Source organism: Phodopus roborovskii, unplaced genomic scaffold (genome assembly GCF_943737965.1).
Source record: "Phodopus roborovskii unplaced genomic scaffold, PHOROB, whole genome shotgun sequence".
Lineage (NCBI taxonomy): Eukaryota > Metazoa > Chordata > Mammalia > Rodentia > Cricetidae > Phodopus > Phodopus roborovskii.
The window spans coordinates 4,047,585-4,069,974 of NW_026126515.1; the positions used below are offsets into that span (position 1 = coordinate 4,047,585).

The 22,390-nt window shown below is 45.9% G+C and overlaps 1 protein-coding gene across 9 annotated transcripts in view; it reads left to right on the plus strand.

Annotated features, from left to right (window-relative positions):
* Positions 1 to 22,390, plus strand: part of Sipa1l1 (signal induced proliferation associated 1 like 1) — a 272,998-nt gene that overhangs the window by 211,013 nt on the left and 39,595 nt on the right. For all 9 annotated transcript variants that reach the window (XM_051196264.1, XM_051196272.1, XM_051196273.1 and 6 more), the window contains 3 exons: positions 3,804 to 4,377; positions 4,933 to 5,207; positions 9,268 to 9,537. In XM_051196264.1, the coding sequence (XP_051052221.1) occupies positions 3,804 to 4,377; positions 4,933 to 5,207; positions 9,268 to 9,537 (1,119 nt within the window). The remainder of the gene's footprint in view (positions 1 to 3,803; positions 4,378 to 4,932; positions 5,208 to 9,267; positions 9,538 to 22,390) is intronic.

The following is a 22,390-nucleotide window of genomic DNA, read 5'->3' on the forward strand; positions in this document are numbered from 1 at the left end:
AGTCTGTGCCATTTGAGGGACTGGTTGTGTGGTGTGGTTCTTGGACTTGGCCATGTCTGAACAGTAACCCAAGGCTCCCAAAGCCCCTCTTTTCATTTTTATTCAGAGATGAACCTAAGTTGTAAAAGCTGGTTGTGAATTTACTCTGTAGCTGAGGCTGGCCTTGAACTCAGAATCCTCCTGTCTCAGTTTCCAGAGTCTCCAAGTTTGCACAACCAAGTTTCTTTCCCTTTCAGGTTGAAATCAGTCGTTTATTGCTATTTACATTACGCTTCCAAAGTTGAAGTTTCTTCTTTTTGCTTTTGTTCTTTTAGTTTTAGTTTTAGTTGGGTTTTTGTTGTTGTTGATGTTGTAGGTTTTTTTTTTTTTTTTTTTTTTTTTTTTTAACATTTACTTATGTATTTGCTGAATTGTTGGGGAGACTGTGCCAGGGCAAATGTGTAAAAGTCAGAGGACAATTTATATCCTTCCCCGATGTGGGGTCCTGTGAATTAAACTCGGATAACCCAGCTTGGTATTAAGTGCCTTTACCCACTGAGTCATCTCACTGCCCCCAACCCACCCCCACCCCTTTAAGGTAGAGTCATGTAGCCCATTGTAGCCTTGAACTCCTATGTAGCCAAAGATGACCCCAAACCCCTGATCCTCCTTTTGCCCAAGTGCTGGGATTTCAGGTACACACCACATGCTTGGTTCTAAAGTTCTAATGTCTTACTCTGTTTGCAGTAAGACGTCCATTTAGCTGTTTATCAGATTGCCCCTGTGTACCAAGTTGTAGTGCTTCATTCAAGGTTTTTGATGCCAGAGAATGTTTCATGGTCCATCCAGGTCACATAGACACAGCCTGTGGCGGTCTCTTAGGTCAGGAGATGTGTGTAGATGATCCCATTTAGTAGGTACCAAAGAGAGAGAAGGGTAAGTCTGGAGGTGAGGGTGGAGTGGACAGGGCTCTGGCATTGACACTTAGAGCTTGACTTCAGCCCTGGCACTCTCCACCAGCAGTGTAGATCATGGTGGTTTTTTGTAAAGAGAAGGATTTGTACTGCCTGTGCCTGGAGATAAACACTGGGTCTCCCTGTTGTTTTCAAGGACATTGGGGAGATTAAAATGAACACACATTTCACTTGGTGGAAAGTAAAATTGAAGTCCAGTTTGAGGTGAGGCTCACAATTTTATGGAAGTGTGAGGGGCCCCAGTAAAGCCCCTTCCAGTGTCGGCCTTCCCTGATTGCTTCAGAATCTAAGGTCTGTTTGTCCTCATACCCCCTGGGTGGCGGGGCCCATTGACCCCTGCTGCCAGGTGAGCAGGCTTAAAAAGGGTAGATCATTGCCAAGATACAGTGCTGTAAGTGTGGCTCACAAGAGACCCCGTGGAACCCACCTTTTAAAAAAGCAAGAACCATTTGTAGGTAATCTTAGGTACCTATATTTAGAAATTCTAGACAAACTTCTTTTTGAATTGAGGCAAAGTATTTTAATTAGCTTAATAAGGCCTTAGTACGGTGAGTTTAGCATCTGTGGCATGTGTGGCAGTGAAGCCTCTTAACCTTGTAGGACTGTGAAAGTTAGGGTCTAAGACAAAACTGTTTGAAAGGTCCTTTCTAGGCTACCATCTTCCTCACCGCCTCCTTGAGGATTCTGTTTCTAATAATGCAGACCTGATTACTGTCTGTATCACTTACTCCCATCTGTGGTGAATCACAGATAATTACACAGTAAAGACTCAGTTCTCTCCCTCACAGTTCCCTCTAGAAGCTTCTAATTAGTGGTGGGTTGCCAGTGATGTTTGTCTAAAGTTCTATCACTTAATAAATAGATCTATATTCTCTTGTGGGCTTAGGGGCAAGTAGACATGCTCACGACCACACCCCTGCTGAGCGAGGCACCTCTCCTTAGTTAAAGAAAAGCACAGCTGTTTCCTGAGGAAGAATGCTCTGAGTGAAATTAGCAAGAACAGAAATTGCCGATTTTAAAATGAAAGATATTAAACATTTCTGGATCCTCACAGGATTCCTTGTAGAAAAATCTACCAAACCTGGATTTCAGCACTTTTCTGCTCTGCTTCAGAAGGAGTGGGGGGAGCTAACATGATCAAATTAAAATTACACAGCTGTCAGCATTCAAGCCAGACAGTTCACATTGACAAGAAAAATTGCCTTTGTAGTAGTGTGTAATTAGACCCCAATGCATGCACAGGGGAGTATGAGGCTTCACTTCTGCAGTTAGAACACGGGTATTGGCTGACACCTCCCTTTGTCCTGAAGTGAGACTAGAAGTGTTTTTTAAAGATAAACTTGTGAAAATCACAGATCCTGTCCAAGGTATCTCCTGACAGTGTAGCTTTTCCGTTTCACCAAACGATAAAGTATAAAATCTCCACTTGTAGATTTATCTATTCAAGTTCTATGAGATACAGAACTCTTTTCTAAAAGTAGCTGAATATCTGAAAGCGAGGCTTCCTACCCCACCTGTGGAGGCTGAGACAGTCCTATTTTGTAGCTGTTCTGAAACTCACTGTGCACCTCAGGATAGCCTCGAGTGCTGGTGTTGTAGGTGCGACTCTGACAAGTCTTTAAAGTAAAGAAAGTGTGAGGTAGAAGTCTTCAGTTCACTTTGAAAGCACGTGCTCAGGTGTATCCTTTCTCTTGACAATTCTGAGAAAACATTTTACCGTGCATGGTGTCATGGCTGACTCACTTTTAAGTCACACGGAAAGTGGGATCATCCTTTTTAGCCCTGTCGAGCTTGGCTGAGGTTACCATGTGATCTTGAAAATTGATATATGCATATAGCCTCTCTATTTCTACCCAACTTTTGCTGTCAGGGAAATTTAGTATTTTTCTTTTTGAGAATAAAATTAGAAGCTCAGCATAGGTGTTTATGGCCATTTTTCAGGAGCCTAATTTTGGCTCTGTGTATGCAAAGGAAGTGATAGGAACAAGTTTCTAAGGTCAGTCTGACTTAAACAAACAGGGAAAGGGAAATGAGTTCCTTAAGAATCACAGACCAAACGCAGAACATTTGGGTCAAAGAATAGCTCAGTTGAAAACAGGAATTTCAAATACTGTGGCAATTCTCTAAAAATCACAGTTACTATTGATGATTTTATTTTAACGTTATGCTTTTAATCTGGTCTCATGATGCCTCACACATGGACCAACAGATACTATTTGCTTTATTATTAGAAATCGAAATGAGAAATCACTCATTTCTCATGCTATGTATCTCCTGGCTCTTCCCTGGTGAACTGTGTCTTGCCTCCAGCCATCCTGTCTCAAGTGGAGGACACATTTGTGTTCTGACAGACTTTCTGTCTGAAAGGTTGTGTGATTATGACATCCTCCACTGGAATTAGGTAAATACCTCCACTGTAGGTATTTAAAGTAGCTTTTATTCTCTTATGTGGAACATTAAAGTAAGCCCCCAGCCCCACGATGATGTTGTGGTTAGTCTCCCATCTGCTAAAGAAGTGAAGTTTTAACTTCTAAGTTTTTGGATAGAAAGGGTCTGCCTAGAAAAGATTCTCGTTCGCTAAAGCCCGAATGAAAAAGTTCATTTGTTTAGCAGACATTTGTGTTCTTTCTTGTACAAAATGAGAAGTCGTTTTGCCTTTAGTGTATGCTTCTCCCCTCTCCTTAGTACTGGGGATCAAATCCAGAGCCTTGCGTGTACTTACTACACTGGTGCTTTCTTACTGAGCTCCACCCCCCAGCCCTTCGTAACAGCACATTCTATCCCCATGTTGTAATAGAAGACAGACGTACTGACACACATTTCATCTTTGTTCTCTGCTTCGTCTCTCAGTGTGGCCGTCACCAGGTCCAGAGATGTGCCTTCGTTTGGACCTCCCATCCCTAAAGGGGTCACTTTCCCCAAGTCAAACGTGTTCAGGGACTTCCTTTTGGCCAAAGTGATTAATGCAGAAAATGCTGCTCATAAGTCAGAAAAGTTCCGGGCCATGGCAACAAGGACCCGCCAGGAATACCTGAAAGATCTGGCAGAAAAGAATGTCACCAACACACCTATTGACCCTTCTGGCAAATTTCCATTCATTTCTCTGGCCTCCAAGAAAAAGGAAAAGTCTAAGCCTTATCCGGGAGCGGAGCTCAGTAGCATGGGGGCCATTGTATGGGCAGTCCGGGCCAAAGACTACAACAAGGCCATGGAATTCGACTGCCTCCTCGGGATCTCCAATGAGTTCATCGTCCTCATCGATCAAGAAGCACGGAGTGTGGCTTTCAATTGTTCCTGCAGAGATGTGATAGGGTGGACATCCAGCGACACCAGCCTCAAAATCTTCTATGAGCGAGGAGAGTGTGTTTCGGTGGAGAGCTTCATTAGTAGTGAAGATATTAAAGAAATTGTCAAAAGGCTGCAGGTGAGACTTGCCCTTTTTTTTTGGTTTCAATTCTCATTCCTAAAGTTTCTGGAACACCAAAGCCAGGCCATAACCTTGTGTGGCATTATTGGCTACTCTAGCAATTCCCATAATGATATGTGAAGCAACACTGTGCATCATTTGTTGTAAAGAGTAGCAGCATCAGGAGAGAGGGCACATTGGCTGGGAGTTTGTGTTGGAAACTCACCTGCTCATGACCAGATCTCACTGCACTGCTGACTGCTCTTGCTGTAGATGCTGAGAAAGCTGCTTGCATATCTGCCTCCTTGGATTTTTTTTAAATGGATAGTTGAATGCAGAGTATAGGTTCTCCTCAATGCCAACTCTGTGGATCTCTGTGAGGTTTCCCTGTAAGTTTAGGAAAGCCATCGAGCCCTTCAGCCAGTGTGTTGCTTTTGCCTACTGAATAGAGGAGACTAGTGAAGGGAAGTGAGTAGCCCACCCTTCAGCTTGTTATAGGCTAACCCAAGGCAGCATTTTTCCAATTCTGAGTCTACAGTTCTTAACTCCAGCATCTCCCATTCCCTTGTCTAGTTTGTTTCAAAAGGCTGTGAATCGGTGGAAATGACTCTGCGAAGAAACGGGCTAGGACAGCTTGGCTTCCATGTCAACTATGAGGGCATCGTGGCAGATGTAGAGCCCTACGGCTATGCCTGGCAAGCAGGTCTGAGGCAGGGCAGCCGCCTGGTGGAGATCTGCAAGGTGGCGGTGGCCACCCTGAGCCATGAGCAGATGATTGATCTCTTGAGAACATCCGTCACAGTGAAAGTCGTCATCATCCCTCCGCATGACGACTGCACCCCACGGAGGTAGGTCTGAGTTGGCAGCTGAGGTCAGGGGTGCTGTGCCACATAAAACATGCCTCGATAGGCAGAGCGGCCAGAGAGAAATTGACCTCTTTTGTGAGGCTGACCATTCCTACATGGAAAGTCAAACAAGGACACAGCTCCATTGACTGACTGGTGCCAGTGTAGGATTTGCATCACCGGACTAATAAAGTTGCCGCTCCAGACAGGATGTCTGTAACACCTATCTATCTTCAGCATCTTGCTCCAGCCGTCAGCGGAGCACATCACATCTTGGCCTGTCAGATGTGTCCTTTCAAGTCCCATGATGATCATACTGTCCTCGCTCCCATTGCTACCTAAAGCTCAAACTGTTGTTTTAAGCCCTTCTGCCTGGACCTGGACAGCTGAGCTCCACTTCCAGGCTCTTTCCTGGCAGCATCTGTGGGGCCAGGAACGGGCTTTTGATGAGTCAGCCTTACATTTGATTTTTTAGTCGTTTGCCTATAGCCTTATCCTAGAGGGAGGACCAGGAACAGCTGCCTGATCCATCCAGTTCATTGGCTGAATTTTTACTTCAATGCTCCAGGCCTTTAGGGGGGGAGGGGGGCAAACAAACAAAACACCAACAAACACTGTTACATGAATTAATACATTTTTTTTTAGCAATCTTATGACAACTATGCATGTTTTTAAGAAAACACATAGGGCCAGTGTGGTGGCTCAGTGAGTCAAATCACTTCCCACCTAGTCTGATGACCTGAGGTTGATCCCTGGGTCTCAGATGATGGAAAAGATCCCACCTTGACCTACATGCAAGGTGGCATACCCCATGGTATGTACGTATGTACATACATGCATGCATACATACATAATACATGATAATCTTACAGAAAAAGCAACCAAGGAGCTTCAGAGGTCAGAGTGCTGCTCTCTAGGTTGGCACAGACCCTCATGCTGTCGCTAGTATAAGTCATGGGTGTTCTGGTAAATATGTGCAGTTCCTGGTTCGTGGTGTCACTCCTTCCCCTGGCATCTTTGAAGCTACCACTGTGACATCTGTAAGGACGGAGTTGGGCCAGATGGGACAGCATGTTCTGAAATCAGTGCAGGTGACTCCCACACTCCTGAGTGAAGGAGCCACATGTGTCTTCCACTGGGAGACACACACACCATCCTCTTGAAGCTCACACTGCTGCCCACACGCTGTCAGGTGCTGAGCCAGGAAGCTGGGTGAAGGCTAAATGCTAAGCTGTAGCCCTCCCCGCCCCTGTGTGCAGGTGGGAAATTGTGCACCGTGCAGATGCCTTGGGAGATGAGAAGCTGCTCACTTCTGCGGAAGCGAAGCGCGAAGCGAAGCGGCCTCAAAGGGAACAGTTGAAGCATTAACACCTTGCTGCAGTCTCTTCTCCCCCGCACTTCACACTCCCACTGCTGTTTTCCTAGCAACTAATTACCGCTCTTTGACTAGTCACTCTTCTCCCCTTTGTCAGCCTTCCTTCCCTTTAGGCGGCTCCAGGTGACATAGGACAGGCCTCCTGAAAGCTCCCTACCCACTGCTGTTTGCTTCTTGCAGCCGCCTTGAAAGCATCATGGGCAGCCACATGGCGACCACATGTCAGGCAGACCTTGAGTGAATGTGCACAATCATTTTGAAAATGGAAGCTATGTTTAACACATAAAATTCAGGGCCCTTTATTAGAAAACAGGCAGACCCCCCATGAGCTGCTTCCAAACTGCAGTTTGATGAGAGAAGGGACATAAAATGAAGTTTCTGAGCGTCTGCTCTGTGCCTGAAGGGCTTTTGTCATTTCCCTCAGGGTCCTTCATCTTTTAATACAATGGTGAGACGGTGGAAGCTGTGGTACTGCCCGCAGAGTAACCAGACAGCCAAGAGGACGGCACGGTGGGGGCAGTTCTGAGGGCCCGTCAGATGTCCTTCCTAAGTGTCATCATCCACCCTCACTCCCACTGGGGAAAAGGCCCCTCACCTCTGTCACATCTCCAGTGGAGTCCCGCGGACTCCAACTCGTCCGCTTGACAAGAGAGATAGCTGGCTAGCCGGTTGGATGAGGCGCCTCTGGTGGTGCAGCTTTTATTTTGCAGGGTGCTACTCTGCAATCAGAAGCCATTCAACAGCTAAAAACAGTTATATAAAAAGACAAAATTATCTTTAGTACTATTATTTTTCTTGCTGGGGATTTCAGAGAGTCAAATTATCTTTTAAATAGGGATGGGTTGCAAAGTGTTTTCTTGCTTTGAAAGTGAGAGAGAGCATGCTGCCTTTGAGCTAGAACTCATCTGCTCCAAACCTCAACCTCTAGATGAGCTCCCACTGAAAGGAGTTGTGTGTTTCTCTGGAGCCAAAGTCACAGCTTCCAGGGACCAAGCTGTTCACAAACATTAGGCTTTTTTAAAATTAGGTTTCAGTTGGCCCTTTGGTCACATTCAGCCCTGAAACGGTAATGCCTGCTGACAGCTTCCATTGGTTTACAAAAGATGCTGGCTGTCCCTTTTTGTCATTGACTGTCCTTGAGTGAGATGCATTCATATGGATGAGGATATTTGGGGAATTAGAGTGTTATCCTCTAGTTAGAAACTAAAGTAAGATGAGCCAGCAGGTATGCTGCTGATGCTATGGGTTGTTAGGGCCTGGTCTGCCTCCTCTGGGTTATGCAGAGCTCTCTGGGCCTCTGTGCTCACCCATAATTCCAGGGTAGTGCAATATAGCACCCCCATCATGGAGTTGCTGTCGTGTGGCTAAATTAGCACCGGTCCTGCTTCCCATAGTCTGCCTTACACTTATATTTATTCACCACCACATTTTATTTGAGGAGACCACAGGAGGCTTTGTGTGAGGCTTTGCACATGGCACTATCCACTGTTCTGTCATTCTTAGGTTTCTCAGAAATGGATAGGAGAGCATAAAGCCAATGAGGTATTCCCTTGCCATGAAAGCAGTAGGAAAGGCAGGTGGCCACAGTTTGGTTTCCTTCAAACTGCATGCGCTTTAGAAGAACATAAAATATCTCAGTAATTTCTCAGTGATAACTATGTTAAAATGATACAATTTGGGACATTTGGGGTAAAACAAAGCCTCTTAAATCAATTACACCAGATTTGTTTTCTTTCTAAAATTAAAGTTCCAACCATGGCTCATCCATGCAGCTCACCCTGCTTGCCTTGGGCTCACTCTACATCACTCTACATTACCTCCAATGTTCCTCATGAGAGACTCTTCACAGCTGTTGTGTTCACACTCCCTTCCAGCTCTCCCCTCCTGATTCCCAGTCCATGCAGTCCTGTACAAAGAGAAACCATTCTATTCAATGGTGAAATGCCAGTGCACAGGTTAATACTGTAGTGGGGATAGAATTTGTCCACCTGGTTAATGACAGACAGAATCTGCTCCTGTTGCTTTGATATAAAGAATGGAGCATGGGTCCCAGGCTTCCTGAAGACTGAGGTTTCAGGTAGCAGAAGTGACAGGACTTACGCTGCTGGCCATTGATGTCACTGAGGAAGGGAGATGCCTTCCTTCCTTTGGGGGGAGGGGGGAATGAAGTCTGGTTTCAGATTGTGCTTGGTCTTCCCGAGGGATTTAATAATTGTTGCATTTCTGTAATTGGTTTTCTCCCTCCTAAGCTAAATTTGGCTCTCTGGTTGGGCGCTGGGATCTTTCCCGGCTTAATTTTTTGGCTCTTGGGATCCCAACTCATTTGGAGCTGCCCTCCCTTTAGATCCCCAGTTGCAGTTCCCAGCGAACTTGGCAGAGCTGCTTGTTGTCTGCCCTGAGCTGCCTGTTCCCAGGGCCTTCCAGCTGTCCTTCTCTCCTTAGTTCTCCAGGCTCCCAGCTGACCTGGGCGCTGTGTGTTTTCATGGACTCCTCATCTCAGGCTCCACACTTGGGACTGGCTAATAGAAAATACTTGTGTGATTCTTCTGGGGTCCTAGGTTGGGAGAGGAAAATTGAAAGACCCAAAGATTGAAAGAAGCCTCAAGAATGTTAATGATTATCAGTGTGTCTCCACCAACATGATGAGGCAGTAGTCACTGTGTTTTTTCCTGGTCTTTCTCTCTATAGGAGTTGCTCAGAAACCTACCGCATGCCAGTGATGGAGTACAAGATGAATGAAGGTGTTTCCTATGAATTCAAGTTTCCCTTCAGGAATAACAACAAATGGCAGCGGAATGCCAGCAAGGGTGCTCACTCACCCCAGGTCCCATCCCAGCTGCAGAGTCCCATGACATCACGGCTGAATGCCGGGAAGGGAGACGGGAAAATGCCCCCTCCAGAAAGAGCTGGCAACATCCCTCGCAGCATCTCCAGTGATGGGCGCCCACTGGAAAGGAGGTAAGTGCTCTCTCCAAGGCTGCTCTGGGCTTTCCTGTGTTTCTCAGAAATAACATGGAATGCCCATGAGAGTCTTCCAAAGCATGGAGCTTTCCCAGTAGAGTATCCAGCCACCTGCAGTGGGATTTGTATGTGCTTTGTTCTTTAATTAATACATGATTATCAACAGAAATCATTACCTTGTATGTAGTGGCCAGTGGGATTAAAACTTAGATAACTTAAATTCTTGAAGTGACAGTAGCGGTATTATCTTCAACAGTCTTCATTGCTTGAGACAACTTATAAGATAGAAGGAATAGAATGCTAGGTTTTGGTTGGATAGCTGTGCTGTCATTTTATTTGAAAAAGATTTTGAGAGGAAAATTTGTCTAAGTCAGTGTCCTAGGGCTGTGAAGAGATACCATGACCATGGTAACTCTTATAAAGGAAAACATTTCATTGGGGCTGGCTCACAGTTCAGAGGTTCAGTCTTTTATCGTCGTGGTGCGAAGGATGGAAGCATGCAGGCAGACGTACTGGGGAAGGAGCCAAGAGTCCTACATCTGGAGCAGTAGGCAACAGTAAGGCAAAGCAACACTGGGCCTGGTTTGAGCTTCTGAAACCTCAAAGCCCAATCCCAGTGACACACTTCCTCCAACAAGGCCACACCTCCTAAGAGTGCCATTCCCTATTGTCCTCTGGTGGCCATTTTCATTCCCATCATCAGAAGACTCAAATAGTACAGTAGATTTCCCATGCCTCGGAAGGTAGAAGAAAGCGGGGAGAAGGCGGCACATGGGGAAGGGCTAAGACGGTAATTTAACTCTGAGGTAAATAAGCAAAAGGGATGAGGATGGAGGTTCTGGAATGTGAGGAGCCAGCTCTAGTCAAACTGAAAGGCAGAGTAGACCCTCATAGAAAGCAGCGAGTCTGCTTTGGTGAGCAGCCATAGTATTCAGCCATCGTTCTGTGAGCAGAACCACCTCAGACTGGGGCCTCAGCCCAGCATTAAACTACTTCGTCAAGTTCTTTCAGATGTAAGTAACAATTGGGTCTAAAGTTTTAAGTTCTTGTTCTGTAGGTGATGATGCCAGTTGAGGTAGTTTCTGTCTGTGTTACTTGCTAGAAGTTTCTTTTCTTCCCATTCACAGCCATTTTCTTCTCACTTCTGCTCATCTTGCTCACACTGGTGTTTCTGTGGAAGCCTCTGGAGCTGGTGTGTGATCTGTGTTCCAGAGCTGTGGTGGGTAGAAGAGTCCTTGTGATGGAGCCTTCTCCAGCAAAGACATGGTGCTGTGAACAGTGTTCTGGGCCTTCTCCAGCAAGGACAGGGTGCCATTGACTGTGTTCTGGGTCTTCTCCAGCAAGGACAGGGTGCCATTGACTGTGTTCTAGTCATCCATCTACTTCAGGGGCACTTGAAAGTGGAGGCCTCTCTGTGGAGTCCTGCAGATAGTCTAGCTTTGAGCTTGTGTAACATCATCACTTAGCCATCCTGGGATCCTAGAGTACCACATAGAAATGGTTTGTAAAAGTACACACACAAAGGTGGTCTTTCTAAAATCCTTCATTGTCTCCTGGAGGTTTGTGTCCAGGAGCTTGCTGTTTATCCCAGTAAAAGGCTCCTCACTCAGAGCCACTCCACCCCATCTGGATACCTCTTGTTTTCCTTATCTCTGAGAAGGAAAAGCCTCCAAGAGATCTCAGAATAAATTCTTTGTTTTACTCACTGCAAACTTGGCTCTTCCTGGGGTGTGTGTTAATGTAATTCATGGTTTGGCTCTTGTTTTGAAAGATGAACCTGGGAAGTCATTGTTTAAAGGGCCCTCTTTCTCCTGCCAGCCCCATTTTCTTCTCCCACAGAACAATCCAGAGGCTTTCACAGGTGAACTCATTTGTTGTTTCCTTTTGTAGTATTCCATATAATAAAATAGTGGAATGTGTTCTGTTCCATGTTGAATCTAATCTGCAGCAGAAGCCTAAGCGTGTAAGAGTTCAGCAAACTGACATGAGGAGGTAGAAGTGCTGTTTGTGGCTACTTCTGCACTGGCTTAGTCAGGTTCTATTGCTGTGACAAACACTATGCCCAAGAGTAACTTGGGGATGAAAGGGTTGATTTCATCATAGAACTCTCAGGACCCAGTTCATCCCTGAGGGAAGATAGGGCAGGGACCTGGAGGCAGGAGCTGAAGCAGAGGCTATGGAGTGGTGCTGCTCACTGGCTTGCTCCTCATGGCTTGCTCAGCATGCTTTCATTCTAGAACTCAGGACCACCTGCCTGGGGGTAGCACCACAGTTTGGTAGAGGCATTTTCTCAATTGAGATCCCTATTGCCATTTAACTTTAGCTTATATCAGGTTGGCCAAATAGTAACTTGGACAAAGATTCTAGGGCTTGTCTTCATGTACCTGAGCTTACTGCCTGTCTCTCGTCCTCCCAAAGGAAAGTACATCTCCAATGACCACAGAAGGGACCTATGCTTCTTTGGAGTGTAGGGGTAGGAGGGACAGAAGTGAGGCTATCATTGGTTTGGGGGCTATTGAACCCTGCTTGCTGCCTCTTCTGGCTTCATAACGGGTAGGGAGCTCTCTGAGAACCTTTCTAGAATCCCAGGTTCTAGGATGTCTTGTGATATCCCCACATTTTCCGACTGTAGGGATGTTTGGCCATCTCCAGTTTAAAGTGTATAGTAGTCTTCTGTTGTAAAGCATTGTTGTCAAGTCTTATCCTGTCGACCCTCAGGCCAGTTACATTTGTAGTTAGGTCACTTGAGTGTGATGTGGACCTTTAAGGTGAGGCATGTGAAGTCCACACTAAAGCTTTGATTCCGAATCTTGAGCCATCTTTACAAACATTTGACTCCATTCCTTTGCCCCAGAAAGTGGTGTTTAGCTGTGGAGAATCCAGTTCTCCTGCGGTGTAAACCAGCAGCAATTGCTAGTGTCCTCTCCCACACAGCACAAGCCTGCCTGCCTTGCTTGACTCCAGCACAGTCCTTTTTTTTTGGATAAAAATAGTCATTTATTGCTTACAGAAACCCACTCTCTATTGCGGGGTTTGCAGAACCCCAGGCCCAAAGGTCTTTTTTTTTTTTTTTTTAATTTATGGGATGGATTATTTTCTTTTAATACTTAAGGCCATAGTCTATGTAACAATAACATATGTTGGTATTTAGGATTCTTAGCAAGAATTTTTCAACTGCATAGGGCTCTTTGTACATTGTTGGGAGAAACCAACACCTTAGAGGCCGTATCGTGTTTGCCATTTGAGGTCTGATCTGTTTGGTTTGAATTTGAGAATTTTATGCTCCCCAGGTGTCCATCTGATTACAGAATGTTATAGTGTTTGTGGGGTGTCTCTGTTAACAAAGTAATATTTATTTAGCAAGAATAAGCAACATGATACAACTGTGGTTTGGGTGTCAGGTTTATCTAGAGTTTAAGGGTGGGACTGGAGTAAAAACAACTCCCGTAGTGCACTAGACTTACTACATTGCCAAATTTAAGCATACCAGGGGAACAGTCATAGTTCTCTAGATCTGAGTCACTATACTCAAAATCTGATCATTTCAAGGACTTGGATAAGTACCAGTCATCTTAGTATATGAAAGAGTTTTCCATTCTGCTTGTTAAGTAAAATTACCACAAACCTTTACTGTCTGGATTGGATGGCACTGGGCCAGGGATACATTGCACTCTCTGCCTGCATCCCTTGTGCTCCAGTAGTCACAAGGCTCTTTGCATCACAGAATGTGGAGCTTTGCTGGGGCCCCTCTGGCCAAGTCCATGCTGCCATCCATGTTCTCAAAGCCATTGAACACTGCTCAGCCCTAGCTTGTTAGTCAACATTTCCCACTCCCTCATAAAATGTGTCCTTGTCACTATGGTTTGGGTGTGTGTCCCCCCCCCCCCCCCCCCCCCCCCGCAAAGGTCCATGTGCAAAGGATAGGTCCCCAGGTGGTATCGTTGGGAGATACCCTGAACCTTAATATGTGGGACCCAGTGAGAACCTTAGGTCGTGGAGCACCGCCCTGAAGGATTTGTGGTACCCTCCCTATTCCTACTCCTTCTGTTTCGTGCTCTAGAATGTGAGCATTCTCTCCAACTCCCAGGCTGCCATCCTATGCCTCACTCACAAGAGACTTAAATAATGGGTTCAGTCCTAGAATTTTGAACCCCAGAACTGTGAACTCAAAGCTTTTTCTTGTAAATAGCCTGTTTGGGGTACTTAGTTGTAGTCATTGAAGCTAAGAGTACACTCATTTTCCTAAACCTAATCTATTTTGTTTTTAATCGTTGACTTTTTGCCCCTGCTTCCTCATCCTTCAGGTTTCCCCTTCCTCATCCTTTCTTTAACCTAAGGCTGTGTAGCAATCTCTCCATTGACATCCACTTTAGGGACTTCAGTTTTTGTCTTGGCTTCCTTTTCCAAACTGACTTACCCTTCACTCATACCCACTTTGATGAGGTACGGTACAGTGTGTCCTGTACTCCAGTATGACAACCTGACCTAGAAGTTGGAGTCGGTCCAACGTCCTTCCATTCTCACTTACTTCTGCCCTCATCCAGTAACCTGCTCCAAGATAATCTCCATCTTCTTTTGAGTTCCCAGAGAGAGAGAGAGAATTTGTGAGGCCAGGAGGGAAGTCAGAGGACAGTTTTGTAGGGTTGGCTTTCTCCTTCGACCTGAGAATCCGAATCAGGTTGTCAGGTTTGCCTACTGGGCAGCAAACACTGTCACCTGGTGAGTTTCAGGTTGTCACGTTTGCATCATAGGGCAGCAAGCGCCATCGCCCTGAGTCACCTCACTTGCCTCCTGCCACCTGTCTTTTGGAGCTGGGGTCTCTGGCTGAGCCTGGCTGTCACTGCCTCGGCTTTAGACTGGCTGGCCATCGGCCCTATGATGCTGCGTCGCTGCCTTACCAGCAGGCCCAGCCACACCTAACTGCTCTGTGGATGCTGGGGACTGAACTCCCGCTCTCATGCTTATGAAGCAGGCACTTCATTGTTGAGCCGTCTCCTCGGGCCTTGCATTTTCCTTTACTTTTAAGCTTCTTCCTGCTTAGCTCTGGAGCTCATACTTCATGCTACTTTTTAAAAGTCTAAATTGTTGTCAAAAGCCTCCAATTGTGAGGAGCAGCCTTCTGCCAGCAGTCATGTGATAGAAATGGAGCCATGCTCCCACAGATCCTCAAGACCAAGTCTGTCTCCCTAGCTTGGTTGATGACATCCCTGAAAGTCACCTGGGCCTTGCCATTTCCCTCTCCCTGTCTCCCTGACCACCCCCTTCTCTCCCTCCCCAGCCTTCATTCCCACCTCTGACCTGTAAGTGACACTGAACTCTGACACTGGACTCTGTTCCCTGAAAGTGTCATGCCCTGCTCAGTGCAGTCAAGCCCCTCCTGGCCCCTTCCATTTCTCACACTTGGTTCCTGTCCACCTTCTGAAAATTCACTTTGAATTTCTCTAAAACTTTCTTTTCCTGTCTCTACCTTAATTGCTCCCTTTGGGAATGTTGAGATCATCAGATTTGCTCACAGAATTTGTTATATTTATCTTAATCCTATTTGTCTAAGGTTCCAATTTAGCCTGTCTTATTCATCATTATAGTGTAAGAACCAACACACACTGTGATGTCTAATGAGTTCTCAGTGAATAACAGAATATACATTAATTTGGGAGAAAACAAAAGGGTCTTTTATTTAAAAAATCAAATGATAAAGAAAATAGAAAATGCTTTTTGGTGTGCTAAAAGTGTGGCATTAAAGCTGCATTTGAATATAACTGCTTTGGCTATTGTTTGTTCCATTTAGAAGACTCTTATTTTAACATATATCCTGATTTAAAAAAAAAAAAAACTTGTCTAAGTTTGTATTTCGATTCACATGAAGTACAAGCTCTTGACTGAATCTCTTATATGATTGAACTTGAGTTCTGTTGTTGGGCTTGTCTTCAAGATAAAGTAGAAGAGCAGAGGCTGGGTGTGGCTCACAAGCTCTGGCTGGACACAAGCTCTCTTCCACACCGCTCCATGGGAGCTAGGGTGTCCTGGCATCTGCTGTGGAACCGGACTTGATGTGATTCCTAGCTCCACGGTGTTAGATGCTATTCCAGGGATGATTGTTATTCAGGCATTCCGGAAATGACACAGCAGCATGGGCTTGGCAAGCTTCCCAGCCCACTTTATGTGTTCTCCAGGATAGTCCCCGGCAATGACGGGCAAATGCTCCAGTGTGCTGCCAGGACCAGGATCCGGAACTGCCCCAAACTCCTTCCTCCCTGACAGCCACCTGTGGTATTAGGTGTTCTGCCTGGAAACCAGAACATCTGGGATGCAGGTTGTGCAAACTGGGCACTGTGAGGTGTAGCTGGTGAACCTGTCCTCCACCTTACCTCAGTAACCATGTGTTGGGGCTAGTGTGTTCCCAGGAATGAGATGTAGTCTTGACTGGCAGGGTCCTGGTTAATCAGGTTGTCTGCAATGCTGAAGATAGCCCTGGTGGCCTGAGCACCAGCAGAAATCATGGGAAATGCTACAGAATCTGTCCTGGCAAATTAAATGGGCTTAAAATGTGGTTGTAAAATTCAGGTCAGCTGGATTTGGGAAGAACTGTCAGGTGGTATGTGCTTCCCCTTGTGGTTTCCGGTGCCCCAGTCCAACATGCCATCATGGTCAGCAGCCTCTGTCACTTACACATGTACATGGCCCTTCTGACTGTTGTGACTGACCCAGCTTCCGACCCACATCAAGTGTATTTCTTCATCTAAGCTTCCTTTCTCTTGGCGTTCCCAACTAGACCTGACTGGTAATGGGCCTCAGGCACCCTCTGCTTCCCTTCTGACCCTCACATCTTACCTGGGTATCACCTGAGATCTGTAGCTGACCATTGAGTTCACCAGCCTTGGGTCTCTGCTTGCATCTTCTTGGTTAATCCCCTCATTAGCCCAATGGGTTGTGTTTAATCCTCTCTGTGGGTAAGGGCACACAATGACAAAGAGAGGTTGCACAGAGTCACAGATGGCTATCTGTGAAGCTGAGATTGGCATTGAACCTTCTAACTCCAAAGCCTACCTCTCAGCCAGCATGCTGAATAAGTAAAACCCACTACCACTCAACAGAAATTAGCAAAATGAGTTTGTGTTAATGTAATGAATGGGCTTCAGTCACATTCACTGGAGTAGAGGTCAGCTTCAGGCCCCTGTGCAGTTACACAGGCCCTACACTTCAGCCAACAAGTCCATGCTCTGATGTTGTCTTTGGAAATTTGGGATATGCTAGGTCCCACAAGTTAAGTGGTTGGTCCTGCCTACAATTACTTTTTTTTTTTTTTTTTTTTTTCTTTCTCCGGAATCGCCCTTAGATGTAAAGTTGATTTCTTGTCAAGAGGCACCCTTGGTGTTTGCCCTGCTGTGAATGCTCACAGCTGTGTCTGAGCATTCTGGCTCCTTCCAAGCGAGCTTTGTAGGAGGCTCATGAAAGCAAGATTTCCTGGCTGAATAGCTGATGGGCTGAGGTTGGGGCGAGCAGCAGCGCCTCACAGAGCACACAGTAGGAAAGCGTGAAAGGAGGGGAACGTAGCCTGTGCAGAAGCTGACGGTCACTCTGTAACCTTGTGTTGGTTTAGAAAATTGTTTTTACATCATTCTGGAAGAGTCCTGTTCGATATGTATACTGATGAGGACAGATAACTTGGTCCTGTGCCCTCAGCAGATAGCATTTTAATTGCTAAGTTGTGGCGAAATGCTGTGATTAATTATGGACTCGGGTATCTAATTTGTCAGTCACAGCTGCTGTTTGAAACCCTCTGGATTGTTTTTACCATCAGTCCATGCTTGCACTTGGGTGACAGAAGGACTTGTCTCTGTGGATGCATCCAGGCAGTATTGTCACTTTGGAGTAAAAAGAAGGAAATGAAAGTGTAATTAATCCTAAGTACCCAGGAAACTATCTTACCACTGACTACTTGAGCGCTGAGAAGTCCTTCCTGACGGCTTGGTAAACTGTAATCATTCACTGTCTGGAACAGTAGGTCACTGCTGTGCATACTGACTATAGACCTGTTGTGGGTTGATCCGTGGGCAATGCTAGGCATGAGTTATTGTATTTCTGGGACCTGGGTTTGGTAATTTTCTTTAGTATAATTTTAGCCTTTGAAAATTTCACACATAGTCCTCCTTTTCCTACCCCAGCTCCTCTCAGATTCCTCCCCTTAAACTTCATGTCCTCTTTTTTAATTTTTTTTTTTTAAAGAACATAGCAAGTTCAGTTTGTGTGCCCTGTGGATTTTGTGATGTGAGATAATCCAGTGGAGTATGGTGCACCATCAGGGACCACACACACCCTTGGAGAAAACGGACTCTGCCTCCCCCAGAAGCCATCAACTGTCTATACTTCCTCAGTATCTAGCTATTTCTCTGTTGCTACAAAGAGATACCATGATCAAGGCAATTTATAAAAGACAGCATTTGATTAGGGGCTTGCTCAAAGTCTCATCATGGCAGAGAGCATGATGTCAGGAAGGGCAGCCATGTCGCTGGATTAAGATGAGACTTATATCAGATCTGCAAGCAGGAGGCAGTGTTTATGAGGTAGGGGAGACAGAGAAGAGAGAGCACTACCTGGGTAAAGGCCTGGGCTTTTGAAACTTCAAAGCCCACCCCCAGTGACACCTCCCCCAACAAGGCCACACCTCCTAATCCTTCCCAAACAGTTCCACTAACTGGGGACCAAGTGTTCAAACATAGTAGCCTATGGGTGCTGTTCTCGTTCAAACCAGCACACTCAAGAGTGGAGCATTTGAATTTCTCCTCCATCCATGCTAGAATGTAGACTGGCTGATCTTGTGCAGGTCTTGTACAGGCAACCACCGCTGCTCTGAGTTTATGGGTACAGCTATCCTGTTAGGTCCAGAAGACACTATTTCACTCTGTTCCTCCCTGACCTCTGACTCATGTAATCTCTCTACCCGCTCTGCAGTGATCTTGAGCCTCAAGGAGGGGGTTTGATACAGCTGTCCCATTTGTGGCTGCACACTCCATAGTCACTTGTCCCTTTGATCAGTTGTGCGTTTCTGCCCACTGCACAGAGAAACTTCTCTGATGAGGGCTGAGAAGTGCATTGAACTATGGGTGGAGAGATCGAAATTTAGAAGGCAGTTTGATCCTGTGTCCTTTTAGCAAAATAATAGTAGGTTCAACCATGGGCTCTTAGCTAGCTTATGGTACCAGGTAACTGTTTGCTCCTGTGGAGCTTTAAACCCTGTCAGAAAGTAGTTGTTACCCCAATAACATTTGAACCACTACTCTGCCCATAGGCATGTCTTTCTACTCTGGCCATTATTGCAGGTCACAGACTTCCTAGCTGGTAAAACTATTAATGGTGTTATCCCCAACAGCCGGTGGAAGACCCTCTCTCAAAATAAGTAAATAAGTATTAGGTCAGTACCTGAGGAACAACACCCAGTGTTTTGCTCTGTGCAATTGTGACTTGCATAGCAGTTGAAAGGTAGTTAATCTTCATTCTCCAGACCTGTGTGATCATTAATATTCCATGTTTTGGTTCCTTTAAAACAGAACAAAGCAGTAAGAGCTAGATTATTTTAGAGGGGAAGACTCTGTGACTTTATTCTAAGTTACTGCTTATAGCAGTTCCTAAAACAGATTGCTTAGGCTGTGAAGACTCAGCACGGGTCAGGGAGGTCAGGTGTGCTGAGAGCTCATGAGAAGAAACTCAAGAGTGCCACGGTGCCCAGCAACAGCCTAGCCTCCAGCTCTGCAGACTGCCAGTACCCAGACAGTCACACCTTCTGCGCTGAACAGGTCTCTTAAACAGAGGTATGGTGGCATCAGAGTCATAGTATTGAGTTGAACATCACAAGGATGAAGCTGATTCTAAATCTTCTTTGCCCAGCATTCATGTATTTGGAGATGTAAACACATTGGGGTGGCTTTCCTTTAGCCGCTCTGTGCGTGTCCTCTGTATGTGAACAGTCGGAAAACAAAGCCACCATTGAGTTCCATAGATGCAAAAGAGAGGTGGAATGAATGCCAGCCTTCTGGAAAGCTGTTTTTTTTTTTTTTTTTTTTTTTTCATTTTGGGCTAACTCCAGTAACTAAATACATTTGCCAAGTGAAAGAGCTGATGTTGAGAATGAGCGTGGAGTGTTTTAGTTTAGTGTATGTTTTGGAGAACAGGCTACAGAAAGCAAGTTCTAAAGCCAAAGATAAAAGTTCTGTCTTAACTTTGCCTAAAGAGCCATGTGAGTAAACATTTCACCATGCCCCTCGATATGGCTCAGCTGCCTAGATGTCACCGGCCCCAACTGGCTCAGATCCTCCTGCCACCCTGATTTTCCCATTTGTTTTCTATAGCATTTTTTTCTCTTTGCAGTGACAGGATCTGGCCTGTCCATGTTAGGTGCACAGGGAAGGCAGACTCTGGAGCAGTAAGGTGAATGGCGTCATGTTACTTTAGGTCTGTGCTGTTCCTAATTCTTACTCAGTTCTTTGTTTACAACTCCCTCTTTCCCCTGCCTTCTCCAGTCCAGTCCTGGTTATGTCTGAACGCACTGTGAGACATCTGAGAGAACTCTTAGGAGGAGAACACAGTATAGGAACATCCTTTTTTTTTTTTTTTTTTTTTTGGTTGGGGGGGATACCCAACTGTTTAACTCCAGTTATAGGGGATCTGATGCCCTCTTCTGACCTCTGTGGGCAGCATACACAGGACTCATAGACACATACAGGCAGAATAAAATAAAAGTGATTCTAAGCAAAAAGCAAAGTACCCTAGATAGGGTTGAGCTGCATTTCTCTAATCACTAAGTACACAGCTGCTTGCAGACACACCCTGGACCCTGACACCCTCACTAAGGTTGGCGTGGTGACCCCAGAATGGGTGATGCCAGAAGCAGGAGCCAGTGGGCACAGTATAACTCTGCACAAGGGTGGAACACAGAACAAGGGTCTGAGAGAGCCCTGTGAGGACAGTGCTCCCACCCACCCCGCCCCCATACATAGGGAAAACCCTGTGGGGTTAGTAGTCATTGACCACGGGGAGCATGGCTTGTGATAGTGGGGGAAGGTGCTTAGAGGTGGCCTGGTCAGGCTCTCCATCACAGTCCCCACACACCAGTGTTCTTTCTGCTTGTCCCAGTTCACACTCAGCACTACGCTCAGTTCGCTCTCCATCTGTAACAGTAATGATTTTCTGCTGTAATCTTAGCCACTGTAACTCCATCCCTGTTCCCACCATTTAAAAAGCACACTGACTTAGTTATAATTGCTTTTAGCAAATTACAAATTCTAAAAGCCAACACTTTTAAGAACCCCTGGCTAGGGCAGGGGTAGGAGGTGGGAAGTACTAGCTCAGTGGTTAATAGTGCTTGCTACTCTTGCAGCGGACCTAAGTTCAGTGGCTCACAGCCTCTGTAGCTCTCAGTTCCAGAAATCCAATACTCTCTTCTGGCCTTTACAGGTACCATGTATGTAAGTGGTGTACCTGTGTACGTACAGTTGAAATAGTAATAAGTAAGGCTCAGTCCTGTGCCATTGGGGCAGAGTGCCGTGGAGAGACAGACAAACACAAGACTGGTGTGCTGTGATAGTACACAGAGTAGACTGCTATGGGGTGTGAAGAGGCCCTGCCCTGTGCATCCAGATAGAATCTGGAATTGGGGTTATTCAGAAGAGAGGAAGGCATTCTAGATGGACAGGGCATGAGCAAGGGTGAGAGTATAGTGGCTCTCTGAATCCTGGCCCACCTATCCATAGCCCAAGACACGGGGACATGGAAGGGAGAGTGGTCAGATGGTTTGGGACCTTGAAAATGATGACAGGGGTCAGCTTTGGTCTTCTATCCTATAGACAAAGGGAAACTTCAGAGAAGCTTCTAGCAATGGTTGACATGGTAGAAGAGTGTTGCTAGGAGCTCTGGGAGGGATAACATGGATGGAGCCTGGATGTCAGAGACTGTTAGGGTGAAAGAGATTGGAGGGCAGTCATGGTGGAGCCCAGATTGGGCCTTTGTGTTTTTAGTACCAGCACCCAGGGTGCTAGGGCACAGTCTGTGTAGTCCACAAATGTGCAACATAATTAGAACAGTTAAATCTGGAAGATAGAAGAGAGAAAAGATGCTTAGCTTGATATAGCCAGTAGAGGAGGACAGTTCTGTCTGTGGCACCAAGAGAAAGCTGTTCCTTTTGAAGAAGCTTGATTTGAATTAGGAGAGGGCTTAAGAACCATGTCTAAGGAGACAGCCAGAGAGAACTCAGATCCGCCTCATAGATAAATTCGGAGTTAGACTCCCAGCAGCTGTCCTTACTTTGCCTGCCTCCACCAGAAAAGCATCTTGGTATGGTTCTGTTAGCCCCCCCCCCCACCTGAGTGAAAGAACTCCTCCCTATCTGTAGACTCACTGTAGGAATGGTGTTATTCCATCAGCCAGGCTCTGGCCCAGGGTTTCCACTCAGCTTCACTTTAGAAGTCTGTTGACCATGTCAAACCCATGCCAACTGTCTCATTGGTAGAAGGAATCCCTGCCTTTTCTGTGGACAGCAGCTCATTCAAAATAGGCTCACCTGGCCTATTGTGACCTGAGATGAAAGATGTAGAAGACAGTTCCTCAGCTATCCCAGGGAACCAGTCCACTCCAGCATCTGCAGGTGCTCACTTCGGAAATAAAGTGCTTTGTTACTAAGCCTGGTCACAGTTGTCAACACACACAGAGAGAGAGAGAGAGAGAGAGAGAGAGAGAGAGAGAGAGAGAGAGAGAGAGAGAGAGAGAGAGAGATCTGTGGCTGCCCTGTTGCCAGTTAGAATAGAGAATGTTGAGGGAGACTCTGTCTTCCCTGCCCACAAAGTTCCAGCCTCTGCCT